Source organism: Pempheris klunzingeri, chromosome 15 (genome assembly GCF_042242105.1).
Source record: "Pempheris klunzingeri isolate RE-2024b chromosome 15, fPemKlu1.hap1, whole genome shotgun sequence".
In the NCBI taxonomy this organism is placed as follows: Eukaryota; Metazoa; Chordata; class Actinopteri; order Acropomatiformes; family Pempheridae; genus Pempheris; species Pempheris klunzingeri.
The window spans coordinates 15490276-15511145 of NC_092026.1; the positions used below are offsets into that span (position 1 = coordinate 15490276).

A 20870-nucleotide genomic window follows, 5' to 3' on the forward strand; every position below is an offset into this window, starting at 1 on the left:
ATCCAAGTTGGAAGAAGATGAGATGTTTCACTGGCAAAGTGGAAATTTTGGTCAACTTGGACTGGTCGTCCACTATTGGCATTCTTGTCTGGGGATAGCATTGCTTATACCCATTCACACACACATGCAAAGGCACATTTTCTGCTACAAATGTATGCCAGTGGAGCACAGTCACCTTTCATCGGCAAAACGGACAATAACATGTCCGAAAACTCTACTACAGCTAGCTTAGAGCTAATCCCACCTCACTACGCCAGAGTACAATGAATACAACCAGTGTTGTAGGATGACAAATAAATGAACCTTGAACCTTGCACCAATGGACTTAGTAGAGCAGTGAACTGGGAGTGTTGCTGAAATCTTTGGTTTGCACCCATCTGAATGGGACACCAAAGTGCTGAGCAAACCTTTAAGATAAAGAGGAGATTAGTCGCTGTCAGGGCGCTGGCTGGATGTGAGTACAGAGAATGAAGAGGCATTAAAGCCAGACAAAGCTGGGCTACACTGGCCTGACGCCACTTCCTCTACTGCACGTGTGCGCACACACACATACACACACACTCAAACATACACCCACCCACTCATACAAAACCTGCAAGCAAGCAAATGCTTGCACAGGGTTAGCAATTAATGAGGGCTTGGGGCACCGAAATGCCCTTTAAAGTTTAAAAAATGCTTATGAAATAAAAACTGTCAGAGAAAGAGAAAAGATAGCGTCCCCTCCCGTTGTTGATTGTGCTTTTTTTTTTTTTTGCTTTCCACCCTCTTCATATTTAATTGGTTGAGCAGTCATGACTGTCCACTTAAGGTAATTTTTTACAGTGCATTTGGGGCTAGAGGAATGGCAGTGTTTTTCGCCAGAAAACAGTCAAGGACACAGCCTGAAGCAAAGAAGTACACTGATACCGTGCAGTCTGCAACAGACCCAACACAAACCGCCACGTCAGCAAAATGAAACAACCAACAGGGTAAAAAAGCCAAACAATGGCACCAAGCAGGGTGGGGTGGCTTGGGACTAAGACAAGTAAAAAAAAAAAAAAACACTTTCACTGGGAAAAGTTAAAACAAATCTTATATGTTCATTTCAGCTTTTATTTGTCGCTATGGAGCGCTAAAACAAAAAGGACCAAAGCTTGAAAAAATTTTTTTAAAAAAGGATCACGGAGAGGAAAAATGCCCCCTGCAAAACCATTCATTTCACACCCAGCTGAAACTATCTCTCTCTGCCACTGTGTGAAAAATCTGCATGAATTAGTCCTCTGCCATATCCAAAGAACACAGGCAGTAAAATAGAGCAAAGTGAGAATTGTTCTCATCAAGGTGAGAAGTAATGAATGGATGTTTGACCACCGCAATCTGTCTTGTTTTCACTTCACAGCTCCAAAAGTACTGTGGGACATGATGGCCCTCTCTCAGTGGCATTTGTAATTATGCCAGGCCTGCTTACACATAAGGGTTCATAAACGCTAACGGCATGTGAGAACAAAGAGCGGCTGTCAGGCTGCAGCAGCCAGTCCTCCAACGCCCGCTCGGTCAACAAAACACACACAACGCACACGTGCTGCAAAACCACAAGGGCACGCAAAGTCACTCTTACATTCATGCATTCAAAATAAAAACACTACCAGCTTTTTGCAGTGAAATAGATGGAGTGAGCAGGTAAATAGGTCTAAAAGCTCTGGGACCTAATGTGTTTGTCCTGCTCAGTCCACTGCAAATAAGAGACCGACGATGAGCACACAGGGATTTATTTACTCATTCATCTACGAAGTTCCACCTAAAGTTGTTTTTTTCACATGTAAATATGACATCATACCCTGATTCTAATAATGTACTCTGCTCAGTTTCTTGCAGACATTAAATACATCGTTTGCTCTTCTAGGAGGTGGGATTAGATTTTCTTTTATATTCTTTCTTATGTCTCACTAGTATCTGATGCATTATACTGCTCATTCATATTTGTACTGACTAAAATGTGTCTGTGGCTTCAAAGGCCTGGTCAAATACATACTCTTGCTTACTTTTTTTTTTAATATTAAATATGAATCATATGCGTAATGTGAATGGTGTCGCCCATAGCGACACTGCCGGTAACTTTTGGTTTCATCGACTCTGTTTCCAGACACAGCGGGCAGTTGTACAGCACCTGCTTGGCACCACAGCAGACAGGAAAAGTTCGCAAACACAAAAGAAGAAAGGAACAACTGTTTGCCATAATATGTTCTACAGCTGTAATAAGATATTTACTGGTTTAAATTCTATTTTTTCCAGCGTTAGACTGCATTTTATTGAGACAACATTTTATAAGGGCTAAGTGTTTCTACCACATTTAGGTATTGGTACTGAAGCTCATATCGTGTGTGCACTAGTATAAGAAAATCTCAGGTGAAACCGAGCAGTTTTTAGTTTTTTCACTGTTAAAATATTCAGTTTCAATGGCAATTCAATTGCTTATGAACTGGCTACATGAGTTTTTTAGCATTTGTTACACATGTTGCAGAAATGTGTTTTGCACAAACATGCAGTGACAAACAAGAAGGGGGAAAAGAAACTCTCCTGTCCCTCTCCCACTCCCCCACCCACTCGCTCTCCCCTCTCCTCACACACTCCAAGCTAATTGGGAGTCGCCCCTCGCTGACCTCCTCTCATGCACAGAAAGAGTCATCGCCATGACAGCAGAGTCTTGCTCATTATCCCCAACAAGGGTCGGCCTTGTTAGAGCCCCAAACTGCCAGAACGCACCTGGCTGACATCACAGCAAACCCAGAGTCCACGTTGCCACGGCAACCACAACTTGGCAACCGCAACTTGGCAACGTCCCACTCCACGGGGGATTGATTGGGTGAGCAATGCAGTGAGAGGTGGATTAGAAGGAGTATTATTGTCTCCCCCGGTGCGGAGGGACATGCGGGGTCTGAGCTCTGCCAGACACTAAGAGGATGGTGGACTCACTGAAACAATGATGACAGCCCTGGCCTGAACTTGGCCTGAATGAAAGATGCCTCTCATTTATCCATTACTCATTAATTTGCTAATGTGCTGCAGTGATTAAAAAGTAGCGTGGTGGTCTTTTGGATGAGCAGGCTGTGGCTTATTTCCTTTATTTTCTGATTGCTGACCAGAACTTAACGACTGAGCGCGGTGGGAGAGACGTGTCTGTCTAATGCACAGCCCAGTAGGTGCTACAGTAAATATAGGCGGAAAGCTATTCTGCGGGGAGAGTTTTCCAGCTACAGAGTACACACTCAGGCATCGAGTGAAATGAACAAAACTCAAGTGACAAAATGATGTGTCTGACAAACAACCATTACCCTCTGTAAAGCTCCTGCTGTGCTCCTCTCTCCGGTTAGGGCAGAGGAGAGGAGGGGAAACCAGAAAACCACTCAGACAACGAGACAGGGAGGCAAAGTGCAGCTGTTATTTTTCCTCATCCATTAGTGAAGCGGCCAGACCCACAAGTGGAAGCTGCAGAGAGAGGAAATGGTCAGAGGTCATCCTGTCACCTGACTGTTGCAGCTGATCGGTGCTGCGGGTATCAATCAATACACTGTGGACACGGCGCGGGCCAACGCTGGTAGACCTCCGTCACTGACATCATTTACATGCACTCAGGTTTTGGTTCTTCTCCTGGTTAATCAGCTGGTTTCTCTTCATTCTAAATGCATGAAGTGTTGCGCTCTGTAAGAAGCGAGGCGCTGAGGGAGGGTGTGGAGGTCGGATTGGTGGACAGGTGTGTAGTGACTTTGATGCCTGACTACAATGACCAGAGTTCATATACAGTGACAGACCTGCAGGTGACGTTCTCTTTAGCCTCGTGTTTCCTAAACCAAACGTTCACCAGAGTTTATTTACCATAACCGGGTAACCTTCCCAGCTCTGTAGTTGCCCTTCTTGCCTGTGAAGCCATCGCATACTCAACGGCTGACAAACATTGAGATCATTCTTTGATGCTTTATTGGAAGTGCGAGGGTTTGCACACTAGTCTGAGCGAACTGCATCAAGTTTGCTTTACTGTATATACATTTCTACTTTCCAACATCCTGTTTCTGGTCAGATTATTGAGATAAACTGTTGCACATTTGCAAAACAAACATTGAAACCATTTTTTTCCACTCGTCATTCATTTCATGACTTTGTGAGGCATTGACCTGCATAAGCGGACCTCCCAATAACCCTGTGAAGGACGAGCGTGCATAGTTTGTACGGTGCAGTTTAGACAGGAGAGCATCTCTGGAGTCTGACGGCTGCCTCAACAACCTATTTTAAAACAAGTACTTAGACACAGTTAGGAATGATATTGGAATACATTCAAGTTAACCTTTTGAATCTTACTGTTTCGGCTTGTAAATTTTTTACAGACTTCTGGCATCAGTCACTACATGTCTCAAACATGGGCTCCAGACCTCATCCCTCCGCTCTGTTGAAGCTCTGATTTAAACTCTGATTTGGTTTGTGCACAGAGATTCTCTCGTTCTTATTCTTTCAGACGGATTTATGGACAACTGAACGCAAGTAATAGACTTTGACAAACTGAGCTAAGGCACTGATAAGACAAAACTAGGCTATCAACTGCAAATATGTTGATTTTCAATTGTGAGTGATGAGGGGACGTAATTAGATAATAGTACAAAACAGAAGTGAAACTAAAACAACATCCTACATTAATACTCAAAATATCTGAATGTTTCTGACTGCTGACCCCGCACACACACACGATTCCGACTGTGGGGAGTTTATATAACAGGGAGACCATATGTAAGGCCCAACAAACAGGGTTGCACAAACTGAATGCCATTATTCAGTATCATGCATTACTGTGGTGGTAGCAGTAAATGAGATCTAGCTCTAAAATGATGTACATGACATTAGACTGCAACAACTGACTTAGCATCTAACACAGGGTCGGTCGCTTATAACAAGCCAGCACTAATACCACCTGTAAATTCCATCTTGGTTGCCAATGTGTTTTTTTTTTTTTAAATGGCATTTTGTTTTAATATAACGCTTCGTGCCACAGCACAGTGGTTTAAAGTGGATTTGTTCTGCAAGTGTTGTTTCATTTCCCTTTTTTGTTGTTTTTTTTCTTTCTTTTTGTCACACTCTTTCATGTCATTTCATTATTCTACCATCACAATTACTTCTCGCTCGTTCTGCATCACAAGTAAATCTGGGCCGCGATGATGTCCTACTGTGATTCTGCTATAAACGGTTCAAAGAAAAGAGAGGTTGTTGACCAGGCAACCTATGTTCCCCATCTACTGATAAAAAGAGGTGGTGGTGGGGGGTGGGGGGTTTGCCAGCTGTGATATGAATCAGATGCTGCCATGATTGGAAAACAATGATCTGGCAACACACAGTCTCGCTCTCTCTCCCTCCTCTCTCCTTGTGTCTCTCTTTGTGAACAAGGTTATCAGCAGAGATTATCGGGTTAGGACAATGGATGGCTGATTCACATAGGTAGCGAAGGGGTTTGGCACCAGACGTATCTCGCCTCGCCATTGTCAACTTATCTCACACAGAGCTGCGGCTGGTTTGAAAAAATGAAATAAAATGAGGACTTCAGTGCAAAGTGGAAGTATTAACATAATCACAGTTAGACGCAGTGATATAGTCACACTAACATGAGCATCGAGAATTCCCCAGTTAAACATTGCTGCCTCTGTGTACCGTAATCGTACATGAAGTCTACAGGGGTTAGCACTCAAACAACTTTAACTTTGAAGTTACTAAAGCATGTTAATGTTGCTACATAAGTGGGTCATATGATGTTTCATACTAATTAAGTATTTGTCAACCCCCTATATACTGTACTTTATATAGAGGACAGTAGTATCCCCGACGCCTGGTCTCAAATAGTGCAGATTGTTCTTCCTCATTGCAGTTTGTTATGATTCTTAACATTGTGCTCCTTGAGGAAATGAATAATTTAACAGTTTTTGGACGGATGCGTCTACAGTTTAGGCACAGACGATCTAACCGCCTCCAATTTTGTCTTATTGTCACATAACACTTTGAATCCTCAGACATTAACGGGCTAATTACCACACCTTTTTATCGATGACAAACACTGCTAACTCACATGCAGCCTAATTAAGATTCACCTTTGCAGCAGTGGTTGTAATTAGGCTACTGCAATGGTGAGGATTGTTCTAGGAGAGTGCAATGTGGGTCTATTTTTCATAATTTTGGCCGCCCTGTCTGTTGGTAATAACACTGAGGTAACGGCTGAGATCTGGGAAACATGGTGACATTTCTAAAAACAATCCCAATGGGCAAGAAAGCAGTCAGATCTTGATTAAAGTCTGACCCACGACTATTGCCGTAGATGTGCGCTCATGCAGTTTTTGTGTGTATTGATGGATTAATGCACACATTAATACACTCCCCTACAGTTTTACCTCCTGTATGCCGCTCCTGTTTATTGCCCAATTGGACTTTTGTTGCAGCGATCCTGCTATGTTGCCAGATCTCAGTAGGTAAAATGTAGAATGTTGTCATAAGTGATAAGGAATGATGGGCAGAGCGAAGAACACAAGAGCCAAGTTGTAATAAACCAGGAAAATCCTTTGTTATTGAATGTCTTCATTACTTTGTCGACCCCCTCTACATTACAGTCTTATGAGCTGAACTATCTCCAATCCAATTAAATGTGAGTCTAGACCGAGAGATCCATAGATACTAAATATTTGGACTGTAGGTGTTGTGCACACACTCTGATCCGTCTGAGCGGGAGGTTATCGAAAGTTTGCCCACATTACATGTATCATCTTCTTAATATAAAAACTTAATGAAGCCTGTTGAGGCTGCAGCAGCCGGGGAGAGTCTTGAAGAGGGATGATAACACACTCTTAACACTTCTCTGAACCGTGGAGGAGTGCATCACTTTTCAGACTTTTCACCAAGAACATAGCTGAAGGGTCACTCCTCTATCCAACACGAATTAAGCAGAGGAATGGAGAGAGAGAGAGAGAGAGAGAGGGCTTGGGGGGGGAGGGATATGAGGGAGGAGTGCTCTATTACACCCCAGCTTAGCAGGTGAGCGTACTCTGAAGACTTCTGGGGTTCCCGTAATGCTGCTCGGTGTGTTGCAGGAGCGTTTGGGAGAAGAAGCTCTTTGATCAGTTTAATGTTGTGTGTTTAGAGCTCTGCTTCGAGATGTCGCAAATCTGGCTTACTGCAGACGGCAGACTCAAGCTGTCTGCGCGCACTGTGGCAGACCACATGAATATCGCAGACAAGCGGAGTCGTAATTGTGATCATGGTCGCGTCAGAGTCACAACATGAGAAAAGAGCTTGTATGAAGACACTGATGATATCTGTTTAGGATTATGGGACAAATACGCTTCAACATAAAACCCCCTGGAGCGGTCACAGGATGCTTATATTTGGGCTTTGTTCTTATAGTATGGGATTTATTTTTCTTTTTAAGTCTCTAAAAACTACTCCAATAAATCAGGTCGAGAAGATAACTTCACTCAGAACACGCTGCCTCACTTTAAAGGGAGAGTCTGTGAAATGTGGTTGAAGTCACTTCCATGTTTTTTTGCCCCTCATGATGTGAAGATCAAAACCACTCAAATACATTTGAATGTGAAGTCGTCATCGCGTTGACGTCACCAATGTAACCGGCTTAGACTCCAAGATGGCCAAGAAATAATCCCACACATAACCCTCCGTTAACCCGCAAGTTTTTTGCAGATTAAAAAAAAAAAAAACAAGATACTGAGTGTTAATTAGTGAGCTATTTTGAGTCTGTATGCTGAGTTAAGCTAGGCAAGCTGCTAGCTGTAGTGTCGCATTTAAAACGCACATTAGAATGGTGTTGGTCTTCTTGTCAGCAAGAAAGCAAATAAGCACATCCCTGAAAACGCTGAACAATTCCTTTAGGGGGTCCCGTGGGGAAAAGGTTGGGAATCAGTGTTGAGAGTGAAGTCGGTACAAGCACTAGCACCACCAGAACCGCTGCCTTCAAACACGGCAGCTACATACTATCAAGGACAAATTGCTACCATTGGTGTTGAACAGGAGCTGAGGGACCCTCCGCTGGTCTAGTGGGTGGTTAAAGGTTAAAAGACAGACGAGCCAGCATCACTCCTCCACCATCCACCTCGGTAAGTGTGAACACACGGCAGAGTCACTTCAGCGCTGCCATAGCTACTGATCTTTGTCCTGTTTTTCCCCTCAAACCTAATGGAAAACATCTGCCATGACATACTGTACATGCACAAATACGACGGTCAATCTGACACAAGCAGCCTGCTTAACCAACTTAATAAGTCATTTGGCTGTCAGACACAATCTGCTCCACTGGCCTTCTCTCTCTCTCTCTCTCTCTCTCTCTCTCTCTCTCTCTCTGGCTTCCCCCAATCACCCCAACGTCCATCACATTAAACTTCTTATTAGGCCTGGGTAGCTCCTCCATCTTGGGAGTGATCTGTGATCTACAGCACCACAGCCCATAAGAGGAAACACAGGAATTAACTTTTAAATGAGGCATTGCAAACTGCCGTGTGAGGGGTGAAATCTGAGGGCCTTCGTTTTTGTTTTTTTTGCCAGGTCACAGGGCACAGAGATCCACAATTAACATCATGATGCTTCTGTGTGGCAACAGTCATTTGGCAAAGCCATGAATGAGATTACTCCACGGTGGGGAGGAGGAAGAGCCTGGAGCCCATCAGAAACACAATGTGGTTGTGTTTAGTGATCAACATGGAGCCAGTGAGGCGGGCAGGCCGGAGCTGGAGCTGGAGCGCACGGGCAGCAAGGTGCTCTTCATCCGCTTCACATGCCTGGTGGCGGCTGAGGGGAACACATATTCTGATCGTCCCAGCATCACCAAGGCGAAGGCAGCACAAAGGCGGCAGCTGTCACATGTGATAATCTCGCGAATATCGCTCGATTTTTCGGTCAATCTGAAAGTAATGCCGTTTTCGCATCTGCCAAACACCCCCTCCTCTTCCTCTTCCTCCTCCTCTCCCTCTCCCGACCCCCACACACCCCGGCCTCGCTTGGATGGATGGACGGCGAGCTGAAATGGGGATGGGGGAGGAAGGGGGGGTTTCCATTTTCAGTCCAGGCGCACCACAGCCCTTTAGCGCATCATAATAAAACACACACACACACACACACAATCCACACCACGCCTCGGAATAAACTGACACAAAATAGCAAGGAAACATCTGGCGCACACTCTGCACAAAAACACAGCAGCCAGCCATATTCCCAGCAGGCTGTCACATTCTAGCGTTTTTCAAGCATTTGCACAGAAGGGAGGTGTGAGCCGAGCGGAATGAGGAAACTGGAATGACATTGCGCCTGCTTACTGTAAAATAAATTCCCTCGGGGGATGGAGAGTCTCCTTTTTTCCCTCTCGACTCCCCTCCTTTCCGACGTGCGAATTCCCCGAAATTCAGACCATGCAAAACAGGTAGTCAGTCATCCCACCCTGCGAAGTATTTTGGTCCAGCGCGGCGTTTGAAGGGAGAAGGCAGCGGCAGCATCCGGGAGGAGAGAGCCAGCTGTGGGGAGGAAATGAGGAAGGAAGGAAGGAGCGGCCGGGCCGGAGCGCTGCGCACAGGAGAGGAGGAAGGGAGAGCGGCAGAGGTGCTCTCTCTCTCTCTCTCTCTCTCTCTCTCTCTCTACTTCACAATACAACATCCCCCTATCCCTGCCAGACAGACTGACAGACGACTTGGGTACCAGTGTCAGCAGCGACACCCACCGGTGATGAGAGGAGTTACAGTATGGAGAGTCATTAATGCCACAGCGAGGCAGCAGCAGCTGATGTTCAGTATGTTGCTGCAGATGCATGAGGACAACTTCAAATCTCACTAATAAACATCTGAAATCACAGTAGGTTAGACCTCCTGGCAGACAGAAATCATGCCAAAGTGATTTTTAAATGTATTATCTCCACCAAGCCTGATCACGCGTTTGCGTGCGTGTCCGAGGCTAATCCCGCTCACTACTGGACCGATCAGCCCAATATGTTTGTGTACATTTGAGCCTTTTTGCTAAACGGTCTCTCGTGGTTGGGGTGGCTCAAAATATTTGAAACACCTATTTTAGTAACTGTTGACTGACTGCTGACTCATCACTGTTCCTAACCGCCCGGCAGAGGCCGCAAGTCATCAACAGCTGCTTCAGTTTGACATCCCAGAGCAAAAGGCAAACCTTACCTCGTCTGTTGCAGGCCACATTTTGGCTCAAAAATTTGTCATCTATTAAAGAGTTTGGTCTCATTCTGAAGCATCGGCAGATTAATTCCACAGACAATATGTTACAAATACGACCTTAATAAATGCCCGGTTCTGTGGTCTTCACTGCTATCTTGACTGTAAAAGAGCCACTGTTAACAGGTGTTGTGCCCCAGCAGTTAATATTTCATGCCCTCTGCAGTTGGAGTTAGGTTTAAGTTAGGTCAGTATCAGCCAGGAGATCAGCTTGTGGGGACTTTTCTAGTTTTCAATATTTTTGTTGTTATTGAAAGGAAGAAATAAAGGTCTTTTATATCTACCAGGCTCCCAGGCTTTGGTGTTACCAAAAGCAGTGCCCCTGTATCCCTGTTATCTGTTTAGATACCTTTTGGGTGGCAGACAAAGTCAACAGTTTCCAGCGAATCTCTCCTTCTTAACACCCCTGATGGATGTGTGAGTTTTCAAAATGAACCATGCCATAACCTCTGACTTCTCTGCTTTCTTCACATACTCCACCCCAGTCAGGGTCCCAACCAAGCCTCTTTGTTAAACTGGCTAGAACAGAGCACATAATACATGCACAGACACACATCTCACCAAGACAAAGCCTTTACTACAGGGAGTTAGAGCACGAATGGAGACTGGAAAAAGTTTGTAACCCAGTTGAACTGAGCTCTGCATATCCTCTGACTCCTTTCTATCTCTGGCTTCTATCTATATTTGTCTCCCTCTCTTTCTGTGTCTCTTTCTTTCAGTTCCTCTTTGTCTAACATTTCTTTGTTCAGTCAACTGTAAGCTCTTTCGAAATGCCACAGTCAGTGGCATCAATGGCTAAGCTAAATCTTGCACACGTTGTTCTAGCATGCACTGTTTGCTTCATTGCACAAGAAATGACTTTGGATGTTCACATTATCTGCAGCCAAAATGTCATACTTCATCGGTGGAAGAAGTATGACTATATCCAGTACATGAGCACGTGCACGTATTTATGGTGTACCAAAGCACGCTTTAAAAAGACTTTTGATGTGTTCTGTGAATATGAGTATGCTCCCCTCGCACTGTTTCCTGCAGTATAGTCCATTGCAGCTATTCTTATCTATAGCCTATCCTCCACTGCTCTAATGACCTGACATCTCCACGGGGATCATTAAAGTTTCATCTGACCTAATCTAAAAATTGAAGCCCCCTAAAGCAAGGCACTTGTCTGCTCCAGTGAAGCTGCTCAGTGTCCATCAGTCGGAAATGTGGTTGTGCAGAGAAGCTTCTCGCAGGTGTCAGTCAGTGTGTGTGTGTGTGTGTGTGTGTGTGTGGCACGATGCTGCGGGGAGGACTACATGCTCATTTAAACCTATGCTAACACAAAAGAATATGGCAACCCGTGGGCGCTGGATTGAAAGCAGAGGGTGGTGATGAGACAGCGGTGATTATGCAGCAGTGGTACGTTGGCAACAAAAACAAACATGGCATCCACCTACCACACTGGTGCATGGTGATATCATGGGGGAGACAGAGAGAGTCCGTGGAGTGCTACCTGAGGAGGTAAGAACCAAAGATGTAAAGCTCTTTGCAAATTTTCTTTAAAGACCCAATCTGTCATTTCTGAAACATAAATATACCTACATAGGATTTGAAAGTGTGGTTTATAGACCCATTTACATCTGGCGTTACTATGTGATCCCTATCTGGATGGGCATCTGGGTAATGACATCTTATCACAGGGCTTTCAATGGTTGTAGAGTAGTCTGGCCAAAAAAGGTCAAGGAAGCTGGTAGGCAGGCAGACTCAGCAGACTTCTTGTGCACAAAAGTGGTGATTTTATTTTACAGTGCCTCGCCATTAAGTGCAACTTAAAATACAAAATGATTTACAATGAAACAATTCCAAAATTAAATTGTAGCTATTCAAAAAAAAAAACCTTGTCACACCATGCAGCACAGCCCTCACCTCTCTCTTGAGGCAGCCAAATCTCTCCTCCTTATATAGGCCGTTCAATTCACACCTTGCTCACTTCAGCTCTACCATTCTGCAGCATGGTGGCCTGTTCTGTACCCTGAATGCAAACATATCTGCAAATATCATCCTTGTACACACTACAAACTTCTAGGCGTTTCTAAATATTTCCCTGCAAGCTAAACAAGTGAAATCAATACTAGTTGATGCGTTTTAATACCAAAAGAAACATTTATCAAAAGGAAAAAAAAACCTCCACTTGGTCTGACCCAATGATGTCACTCTGAGTACTGGGCCTGCCTCCTCTCAACCACTACTCCCACATGGTGAGCTACAAAGGTAAGTATGAACAAAGGAGCAAACAATTGGACCACATTTGACCTGTAACTTAATAAAAGATAACTGAACTAATGACTGTTTTACTTTAATCCTTCCTGTGATGGATGTAAACTGTAACATAATACTAACACAAACAAACCCAGGATAGTATGTGCTTCAATGTTACGCTATGGCCTAGTTGGATTAAAGCAAAATCCACATAGGGAAAGCAGTATGTAGCATGAAAGTGCCCAGGGACAAGTGGTGAGGAGAAATGAGCGTTCTCACCCACTTTGTCACGCTGGTATTGATAAGTATTGCATATCAATATTATTGCGCTGATGTGGTGACACCCTGGAGAGAACTGTTCACATCCTGAGTAAAACCATCAAGTTATTCTAATTTATGTAATTTACCTCATGTATGTAACATGACTTCTAATGCAACTTGCATCATATATGTAATGTATACAACATAACTGCACGTGTGTCACAGAATAAACTTCGTTTCTGTACTTATTTTAATCTAAAACCATGATTTTTTTGCAAATGCTAACTTTACGGTACATACATAATGGATCTTATTCAAATATGTGGTTTTGAGTCACTGGAATTCATCCCGGTAGCGTTGTGGTGCAGTGGGTAGCACTGCTTCCTCACAGCAAGAAGGTTCCACGTTCGGATCTGTTTGCAGTTTGGATATGGGGCCTTTCGGGGGGGGGGGGGGGGGGGGGGGGCAGCTTCCTCCCACAGTTAAGTGGTGACTCTAAATTCTTATCTATTGCCACCATGAGGTTCACGTGTGGTGAACTAAAGGAGGAATTGCCTTAAAATTCAGTGCACGTATTCATAGGATCCTGAACTTTTTAACCAACATTTGTCCAATAATGTGGCTTATGACACATTAGTCTGTACTTTTGTGCTGATTTGCAACTGTAAGCATGCTAACATGTTAAACTAAGATGGTGAACATGCTAACCATTATACTATTAGCATGTTGGTCACTGTCACTGGGTTATATTTAACCACGCTTATTCAGACTTTACTATCTATATCCCCGGTAAACTACCATGTGGTGTAAAAAGTAGAAAAGGCCAGTCAGATTAATGCTAGTAGATTATTTCTGATCTCCAGAGCTGCTCCTCCTCTGATAAAATCTTGTGTAGACTCAGGTTACAGCTGACCACATCTTCTGTAGTCAAAACATGACACTGTTTTCACGGAGGTCTGAATCACATCCTTTTCTGTGGAAACAGCTTGAGCAGAAATGCCTCCCTCTGAAAGTTAACCTTCATTGAAAAATCAGAGGCACAGGAGGAAGCTCAGAGTGGGGAGAGAAAACAGGAAATGTTTCTTGAAGAGACTGTAGGAAGACACTGCAGGCTTTATTGATCCACTCTGAGTTTCACACTGACCATACATCCATAATGTGCACAACAGCCAGCACAGGAACTCGAGATCAGCCTTAGATCAGCATCATCTCATCCAAAGATCTGATTCTCTTTAATTCACAGAGGAGCATGAAATCCCTCAAGACCAGTGGCTGAAGAAATATTGAGATACACTCATGTAAAAATACATATTAACAGCTAAACATACTCAGGGTATCAAAAATAAAAAGTAAAATTATATCTGATGCATCAATGAAAGTGAAACTTGTTTGCCGTTTTGTTCGGTGGCTCCCAATCACCAGGTCGGGCCATTTCCATCTGAAATGGAATTAATGGAGAGAAAGAGGAAGCTCCTTACAACACAATATGCCATTTCTTTAACTGGAATATACAGTATATTCTATTTGTGGCAAATAGTTGTTTAAGTTCATAATTCTTCAATTTCTAGGGCCCAGTAATCCTGTGTGCTGATTGTGTGGAGCCTATGAGGATGTCAGTGACGGAGAAAGAGAGAGCAACTGGAAGAAAGCAGAGGAAGATGACAGAGGCAGAGCTCAGCAGTGCAGACAGCCAGTGAATCAGTGAGCAGTGCCTCTGTGGATCCTGTCACCGGCACAGATCTGAGGGGAAAGTGGCACTGCACAGCTTCTGAAGCTGGTGGGAGTTTGCCACTAATACGATTCCTTTTTAAAACTCCCAAAGTGTGTCCTGCAGAGACTTAAGTACAAAGCAGAGATGTTTCCACAGCAACACAGTCTGAGACTCTCACTGGTCACTGTATGAGCCGGACTCATGGCTGTTTAAAGGTTATCGCAGATTTTATTTTAATGTTTTTAAATCTGTTTTTTTTTTTTTGTATGATTTAGCTGTATTTATCAATGCTGACAGCAGCGCCATCAGGTGGTGTTAAAAGGTATCGCACACACTTATCCTACAGCATTATCTTGCTTCCTCTAGTTTTCCGTCTTTACAGGCGAGCGCATATGCTCCAGATGTTACACCGAGAACACATCTGTATTTATGCAAACTTTCACTTCAGAATGGATGCTTTTAGAGGGATATAGTCGATACTGAATCAGAATGTCTTTAACTGTGACCTCCAACCTCATCTGAAGGCAAACACTGAGACGACAAACTATTTTCATGAATTATTCTTGAGATTTCACACTTGTTACGTGTAGTTTGACCCCTGGATGGTTAATGAATTTACTGAGGAAAGAGTGCACATAAAGATAAACTATCTAAATGTAAAAATAGATCTAAGGTGTTCAGAGCACATTGAATGTAGTTGTTTGTTGTTATATTGTTCCACATTATTTTAATTGCATTTTACTCATTTTTATACTATTTCAAATTTCATTTTACCTGTTTGTAGTTGTATTCTATTTAATTTCTAGTCTCTCCTGTTAAGTACATTCTACTGCATGTTCTGAACTGTGCTTGGCCAACACAGATATTATGTTAAATGAATATTAGTTAACTAATACTTGTTGGTCAACTAATGATGTGGACTTTTCTTTGTTTTTCAGCTCAAACCATGCTAATCTGCATTTGTCTGCAAAAGCTCTCAAATGTTTCTATTGGAAGTACAGTACAGAAATGTTCAACGGTCGCTACGTGCTGAAGTTTGGCCTGTTTGCCAAATAGCCAATCAGGAAGGTGGATAAATGGTCATCTCAGTCTATTTTATAAGATTTACGAGGGGCCTTGAACGCAGCACGAGCCTCGGAGCTCTCGCCTCGCATCCTTTTGTGTCTGCTGTCCAATCAGCGCGCAGATGCGGTTTGCCGCCTTCTCATTGGTCGCGAAGGAGGAAGATGCGACGGCCATGGAGAAGAGACTGGGGACTTTTCAGAGCATCCCGCTGATGTGATTCCTTTTGTCACATTATTTCCACGCATCGACTCGTCGCGGTATGTAGTGTGTGAGCCTCGGACTGTTGGCCACCGGACGCCGCTCGCTGTCGCTGGTTTCCCGGTCGTGCTTTGTTTGTTTAGTCGGGCCGTGTGATGTGATGTGATGTCGGGCCCGACGCGCTGCTTTGTAGGTGAAGTCACTCCCTAGAAATGTAGCTGGGGGTTACACCATTGACGGAGCTATCACTGAAGGTAAGGGCACGCTGAGACGGGGCTTTAACACCGTAATGTCACCTCATGAGCTGGTCTAGAAACCTAATGTGACCTGCGGTCCCGGTTTATGGCTCATACTTGTCTTGAGGGGGGGGCCTAACAGTAGACGGTGCTGCCTGGGTTAGCATGGGGCCATTCAATGTACAGCTGGTAAAATGGAGCTGAAGCAGAGCAGATCTGAGACATGATAGTAACCCAGTGTTTGTAATAGTGTGCTAGAATAAAACTATTATCATTATGAGATGTTGTGAAAATGAAAAATGTAGTTCTAAAACCTGCCTCCTTGTTTATGGACAATATTTGACAACTCACTGGGACTTTCAAGCAACTTTACTGTTTAATCCGTTTCAGTCATTCACTCTCAATTTGGTGAGTTAGAAATAACAAATACATTGTCACACTCCCTGTCCCTCTGGAGGTGTGTGTGTTGAGATAAAGTCACAGCTTTCTCTCTCCGCAGGTGTTGCTGTGTGGACGATGCTCGAGCGATGTCTGATGTTGAGGCCACGTACGCAGACTTCATCGCCTCTGGCAGGACGGGACGCAGGAACGCCATGCACGACATCCTGCAGAGTCCCACCGACCCCGAGGGACGAGAGCTGCCCCTCACCCTCTCGCTGTCCCAGCTGCACATCAACGCCGGAGGGGGAGGTAAACTACTGCGCTGCATCGTAGTGCAGCGGATTCTTTAGGGGCTCATTTCATGCGTCTGTCATCACCGGAAAGTGGGAAAAAAATTTAGCCTCTTAGTCTAAATCCACTTCTTTGAGGTGTTGGAGCAATGTGTGAAGAGAGGGGGGGTTCAAGCTAAAACAGGGTGTAAAGTCGTTCTTTAAGCTTTTAAAAATCAGAATCTGAAACAGTCTAAGGCAGGGGTGTCCAAACTTTTTTCACTGAGGGCCACATACAGAAAAACATACAAAGGGCTGGGCCACTCACTAGAAGTGAGCTATGTTGCTGACTTTAATCCACTAGAGGTGATGTATATCGCCTCACCTCTAGTAGATTAAAGTTGGCAAAATCAATCAAATGTAGGTAAATTCTGCTTGATAACTGAATATGATTCAAGAAAAAAACAGCCTTTCCATTAGTGGGCTTTCATTTATTAGTTGTGGTCCAAGCTGCTCTTTGCCTTGTAGGCTCTTGTTCAGTGTGTTCAGGTGATCAGTGAGATCCACTAAAAATGCCAACCAGAGAGGGTCACTGAGCTCATGAAGAGGTCCTTCTCTCTTCAAAACTGGTCCATTTCTGATCTCAGGGAATAAAACCGCTGCAGCACAGAGCCACGACTTAGCCAGCGCACATGAGAATGGTAAAGCAGCCCCCCCCCCCCCCCCCCCCCAACACCAGCATCAGCATCAGAGAGGGAAGCTTGAAATAGTCTGTACTGGAGCCCTGGTGCTTGAATTAACAGCCTTACCTCGACTTTCTTGCCCCTCGGCGGACACCGTAGAGGTCATTCCTTTGCGCTCACCTGTCCCAGCTGGAGCTCCATCCGTCGTACCTCCACACAGCTCGTCCCATTTAAGTCCCATCATGCCAACTGCACCTGGCACAGCTTCAAAAACATCCTCCCCCGTCGTGGTGCTCTTTAGACTGCTAACATCAAGCAGCTCCTCCATAATGCAAAAGTGATCTTCATTAGTTATCAGCTGTGCTCTCATCTCACACCGCGTCTGAAACTTTCTTCACTCACTTGCTCTCTTACGTTTCCTTAATTCTGCCATTTTGGGTCACCTGTAGCACATTTCTTCTTCTATTACTCTTTTTATAGAGAAGCTGCCTCATTCAAGACTGTTACTCCACCTAGTGGTGAGACTAAGAAGTACAATACAGTCCAGCGCAAGTTCCATGTGTGGGCCGTATTACAATACATTTTTAGAATTTTGTGCGGGCCAATGAAAATTGGACCACGGGCTGCAGTTGGCCCGCGGGCCGTAGTTTGGACACCCCTGGTCTAAGCTAACACTCTTTTCCTGGCTGTACACCACTCATCAGCGACCTGTGTCATCCACACATCATCAGCACTGGCTTTTTAGCTCAGTACACCAGGACGACCTGCACAACTCTTACAGAAAGATTTTTATCCTCGTCTCTTCTTGTGCAGTGATCTTCTATCGGTCTAATTTTATGCGACCTTGTTGCGAATGGCTTCCCGGAGAGCTGGGAAAAAGCGCGTCCGTCACTATAATGAGAGCGTAGAGCCGCACTAGCAGCTGCGTGATGCTGATGCTGAGTGCCAACACGAGGAAGCACGCTCACAATATGTTATTAGCTATTAGCTAACTGCCACTAGAGAAGTACAGCTGAGGCAGCTTGTTGGTACCTCCAAGGTCACGTCTGGTGACAAGGGGGCTTTGCTTTTAGAGCCCCCACACTGTGGAAGTCTCTGCCCACTGAGCTCAGGCACAGCAAGACATTTTTCTATTTATTTTATCATTTCTTTTAGTGTTTATACGTCCTATGTGTTTATGTCCTTTGGTTTTATTCTAATTTTTCTTTTTTCTACAGCATTTTGTAACATTGTTAAGAAAAGTGCTGTATGAATAAAGTTTGTTATTATTGTAAATGAACTTTTACATCTGATTGTAGCACTAGATGAAAAGTCAGTGGTTCACCAAAGTTAATAGAATTAATCTTCTAGGAAGTGTGAATATGCATGACATTTTCACACCGTTGCATCAAATAGTCGGGATATTTCATTCTGAACCACTAGTGTGGACCTATCTGTGGCGCCGGAGGAAACGCCAGGGGATCACATTTCTTGGCAATCGATGAAATAGCTGTTGAGATATGGTCACACAGGAGGCCCACCCCACAGGTTAGGGATGACCTGAGCTCAGGGGTGCAGGGCTCCTATGACGCCGCTATAATCCCATTAATATTCACGTCCCGTAAACGTGAAGCTTTCTCCGCTTTCTTCCCCAGATGGCGACGACACTGAGGACAGCCAGAGCTCCTCTTCCTCCTCGGCCCACAGGGAGGCAGAGCAGAGGAACAGCTAATCTGCCGCACACCCTTGCCGGTGGACAGAGAGTTGCAAGGTGGAATCCGGCCGCCATGTTTGTCCAAAGCGGGCTGGTAGCCGGCGGGTAGCGACGCCACTGCTGAGGTGCCTGAAAACGGGGCACTGACCCCCAAAATCCACTGTAGAGGTGCTGTGCTGCAACGTGATCACCCGGTGCTCTCATGTCCCTGTGGCTCTGCTGTGCACTAGAATAACAGACTGTTTTGGCAGGGGCGTCTGTCAGAGCTGGTGTAAGCAGAGAGACACATTTGTAGCTCTTGTACAGCTGATTTTACTTTCAGTCTTAGTTACTAAACACGCACGCTGGTTGACTGGAATCAAAAAAGAAAATAGACCGAGATCTTATGTGAGTTTTATAGTCGTGAGACCACTGAGACGTGCTGATGTAATGGGTCACAGTGGGAGTAGCATGTTTGTAGTGAGGCTAATAGAGATTACATTGCCAGTTAATGGCTCGTGCTTCCTTTATATTGACAATACTGTAGAGGGAAATGGACTGCTCATCTGTAGTAGAGCTGGAAAAGACCATGATCAAAAAACACTGGGGTTTGGTTTCTTTATCTGTTGAAAGCTGATTGTGTTGTGTTTGATGGACAAACTCCAGCCACGTGCTGAGTGTGAAGCTGGTGTTTCCTGTAGAGAGCAGCAGACTGTAGCAGAGCACCGCTTAATAATACAGTGAGTACGGAGGAAATGTTGTAATGGCTCAGTGGTTAAAAAAAAAACAAACAAAAAAAAAACGATGATGGTGTACTATCTTTTAAAATGTTTATACTTTAGTTTTTTTACTTTTCTAATGACGCCACCATAATTACAACCTTAAAGGAGTAGTCCGGCATTTTGACAAACGCAGCGTTCTCTTTCTCGCCGAGAGTTGGACGAGAGGATTGACTCCGCTAAGTGTGCAGCTAGAGTCGAGCAGAGGGTTTGCGTAGCTTCGGATGAAAAGTGGAATCAAGGGGGCAGCTAGCCAGGCTCTCTCTGGAGGGAACAGAGTCTGCCTAGCAACACCTCCGAAGCACTAATTTACATCTTATACTTTTTAATTCGTCATAGCCGTTTTTACGGGGGGGGTCACGTGCCAAACTATTTCTCGGCTGGGACCAGTTGCTAGGCAACCAGCAGAGTAGTAAGGAAATGATTGGTCTTAACACTGATTAAAATTAGTTTTGATGTGTTAGCTATTAAACATAATAGAGCTTTAGAGGTGCTGATATGCAGATTCTGTTACCTTTGGACAGGTGTGGCATCAAAGCGTCTTTTGATTCCTCCTGACCTTTGACCTGTTACCTAGCAGTTGTTGTAGGTTTCCCCGGATTCCTGGTGAGTTTTGATTTAGGACCAACCATAGATAAACTAGTCAGTGAAGCTACGCTAACAGACTGCTGGCTGCAGCCACACATTTAGAGTGTCCATCTTCTCATCTAACTCTCAGCAGTAAAGTGAATAAGTGTATTTCCCAAAATGTGGAACTGTTCCTTAAATGTAGATATGCAATACTCAGTGGAGCTTCCAGTGTGACATGTTCGTGTTAAAGTTTCTATCTCTTGACATCGAGGCTGAACCGCATTCCTGCTTCTTTGTGTAAATACACGTTATGGGATGCATCCCACGATCATCATCCACAACAACGACCATGCATGCACCGTTAAGACTGTGTACTTGGTTATTTTCTCCCCCCCCACTATAATCTCGCTGTAATACTGCAACTTAACTTGTGTCACATTGTTATTCATGCCTCTGATAATAAGGCAAATATATCTCTGTTTTATAATCCTCATTCAGTCAGGTTTTCAAGTTGTAAACTGCCATGTGACTGTGTGGTGACTCACATCCGCTTCAATAACACTGAAAACCCA

The 20870-nt window shown here is 44.3% G+C and overlaps 2 protein-coding genes across 2 annotated transcripts in view; one reads left to right on the forward strand and one right to left on the reverse strand.

Moving 5' to 3' along the window:
* ctnnd2b (catenin (cadherin-associated protein), delta 2b) overlaps positions 1–9371 on the reverse strand; it is a 144480-nt gene extending 135109 nt beyond the window's left edge. Inside the window, exon 1 of the mRNA XM_070845774.1 lies at positions 9324–9371. The gene's annotated coding sequence lies outside the window, so the exon portion shown is untranslated. The remainder of the gene's footprint in view (positions 1–9323) is intronic.
* Positions 9372–16454: 7083 nt separating this feature from the next.
* pkia (cAMP-dependent protein kinase inhibitor alpha) lies at positions 16455–19096 on the forward strand. The gene is made up of 2 exons (XM_070845765.1): positions 16455–16634; positions 18912–19096. Exons 1-2 carry the CDS (start codon positions 16472–16474, stop codon positions 18986–18988), a joined length of 240 nt encoding a protein of 79 aa, XP_070701866.1. The 5' UTR covers positions 16455–16471; the 3' UTR covers positions 18989–19096.
* Positions 19097–20870: the final 1774 nt, after the last annotated feature.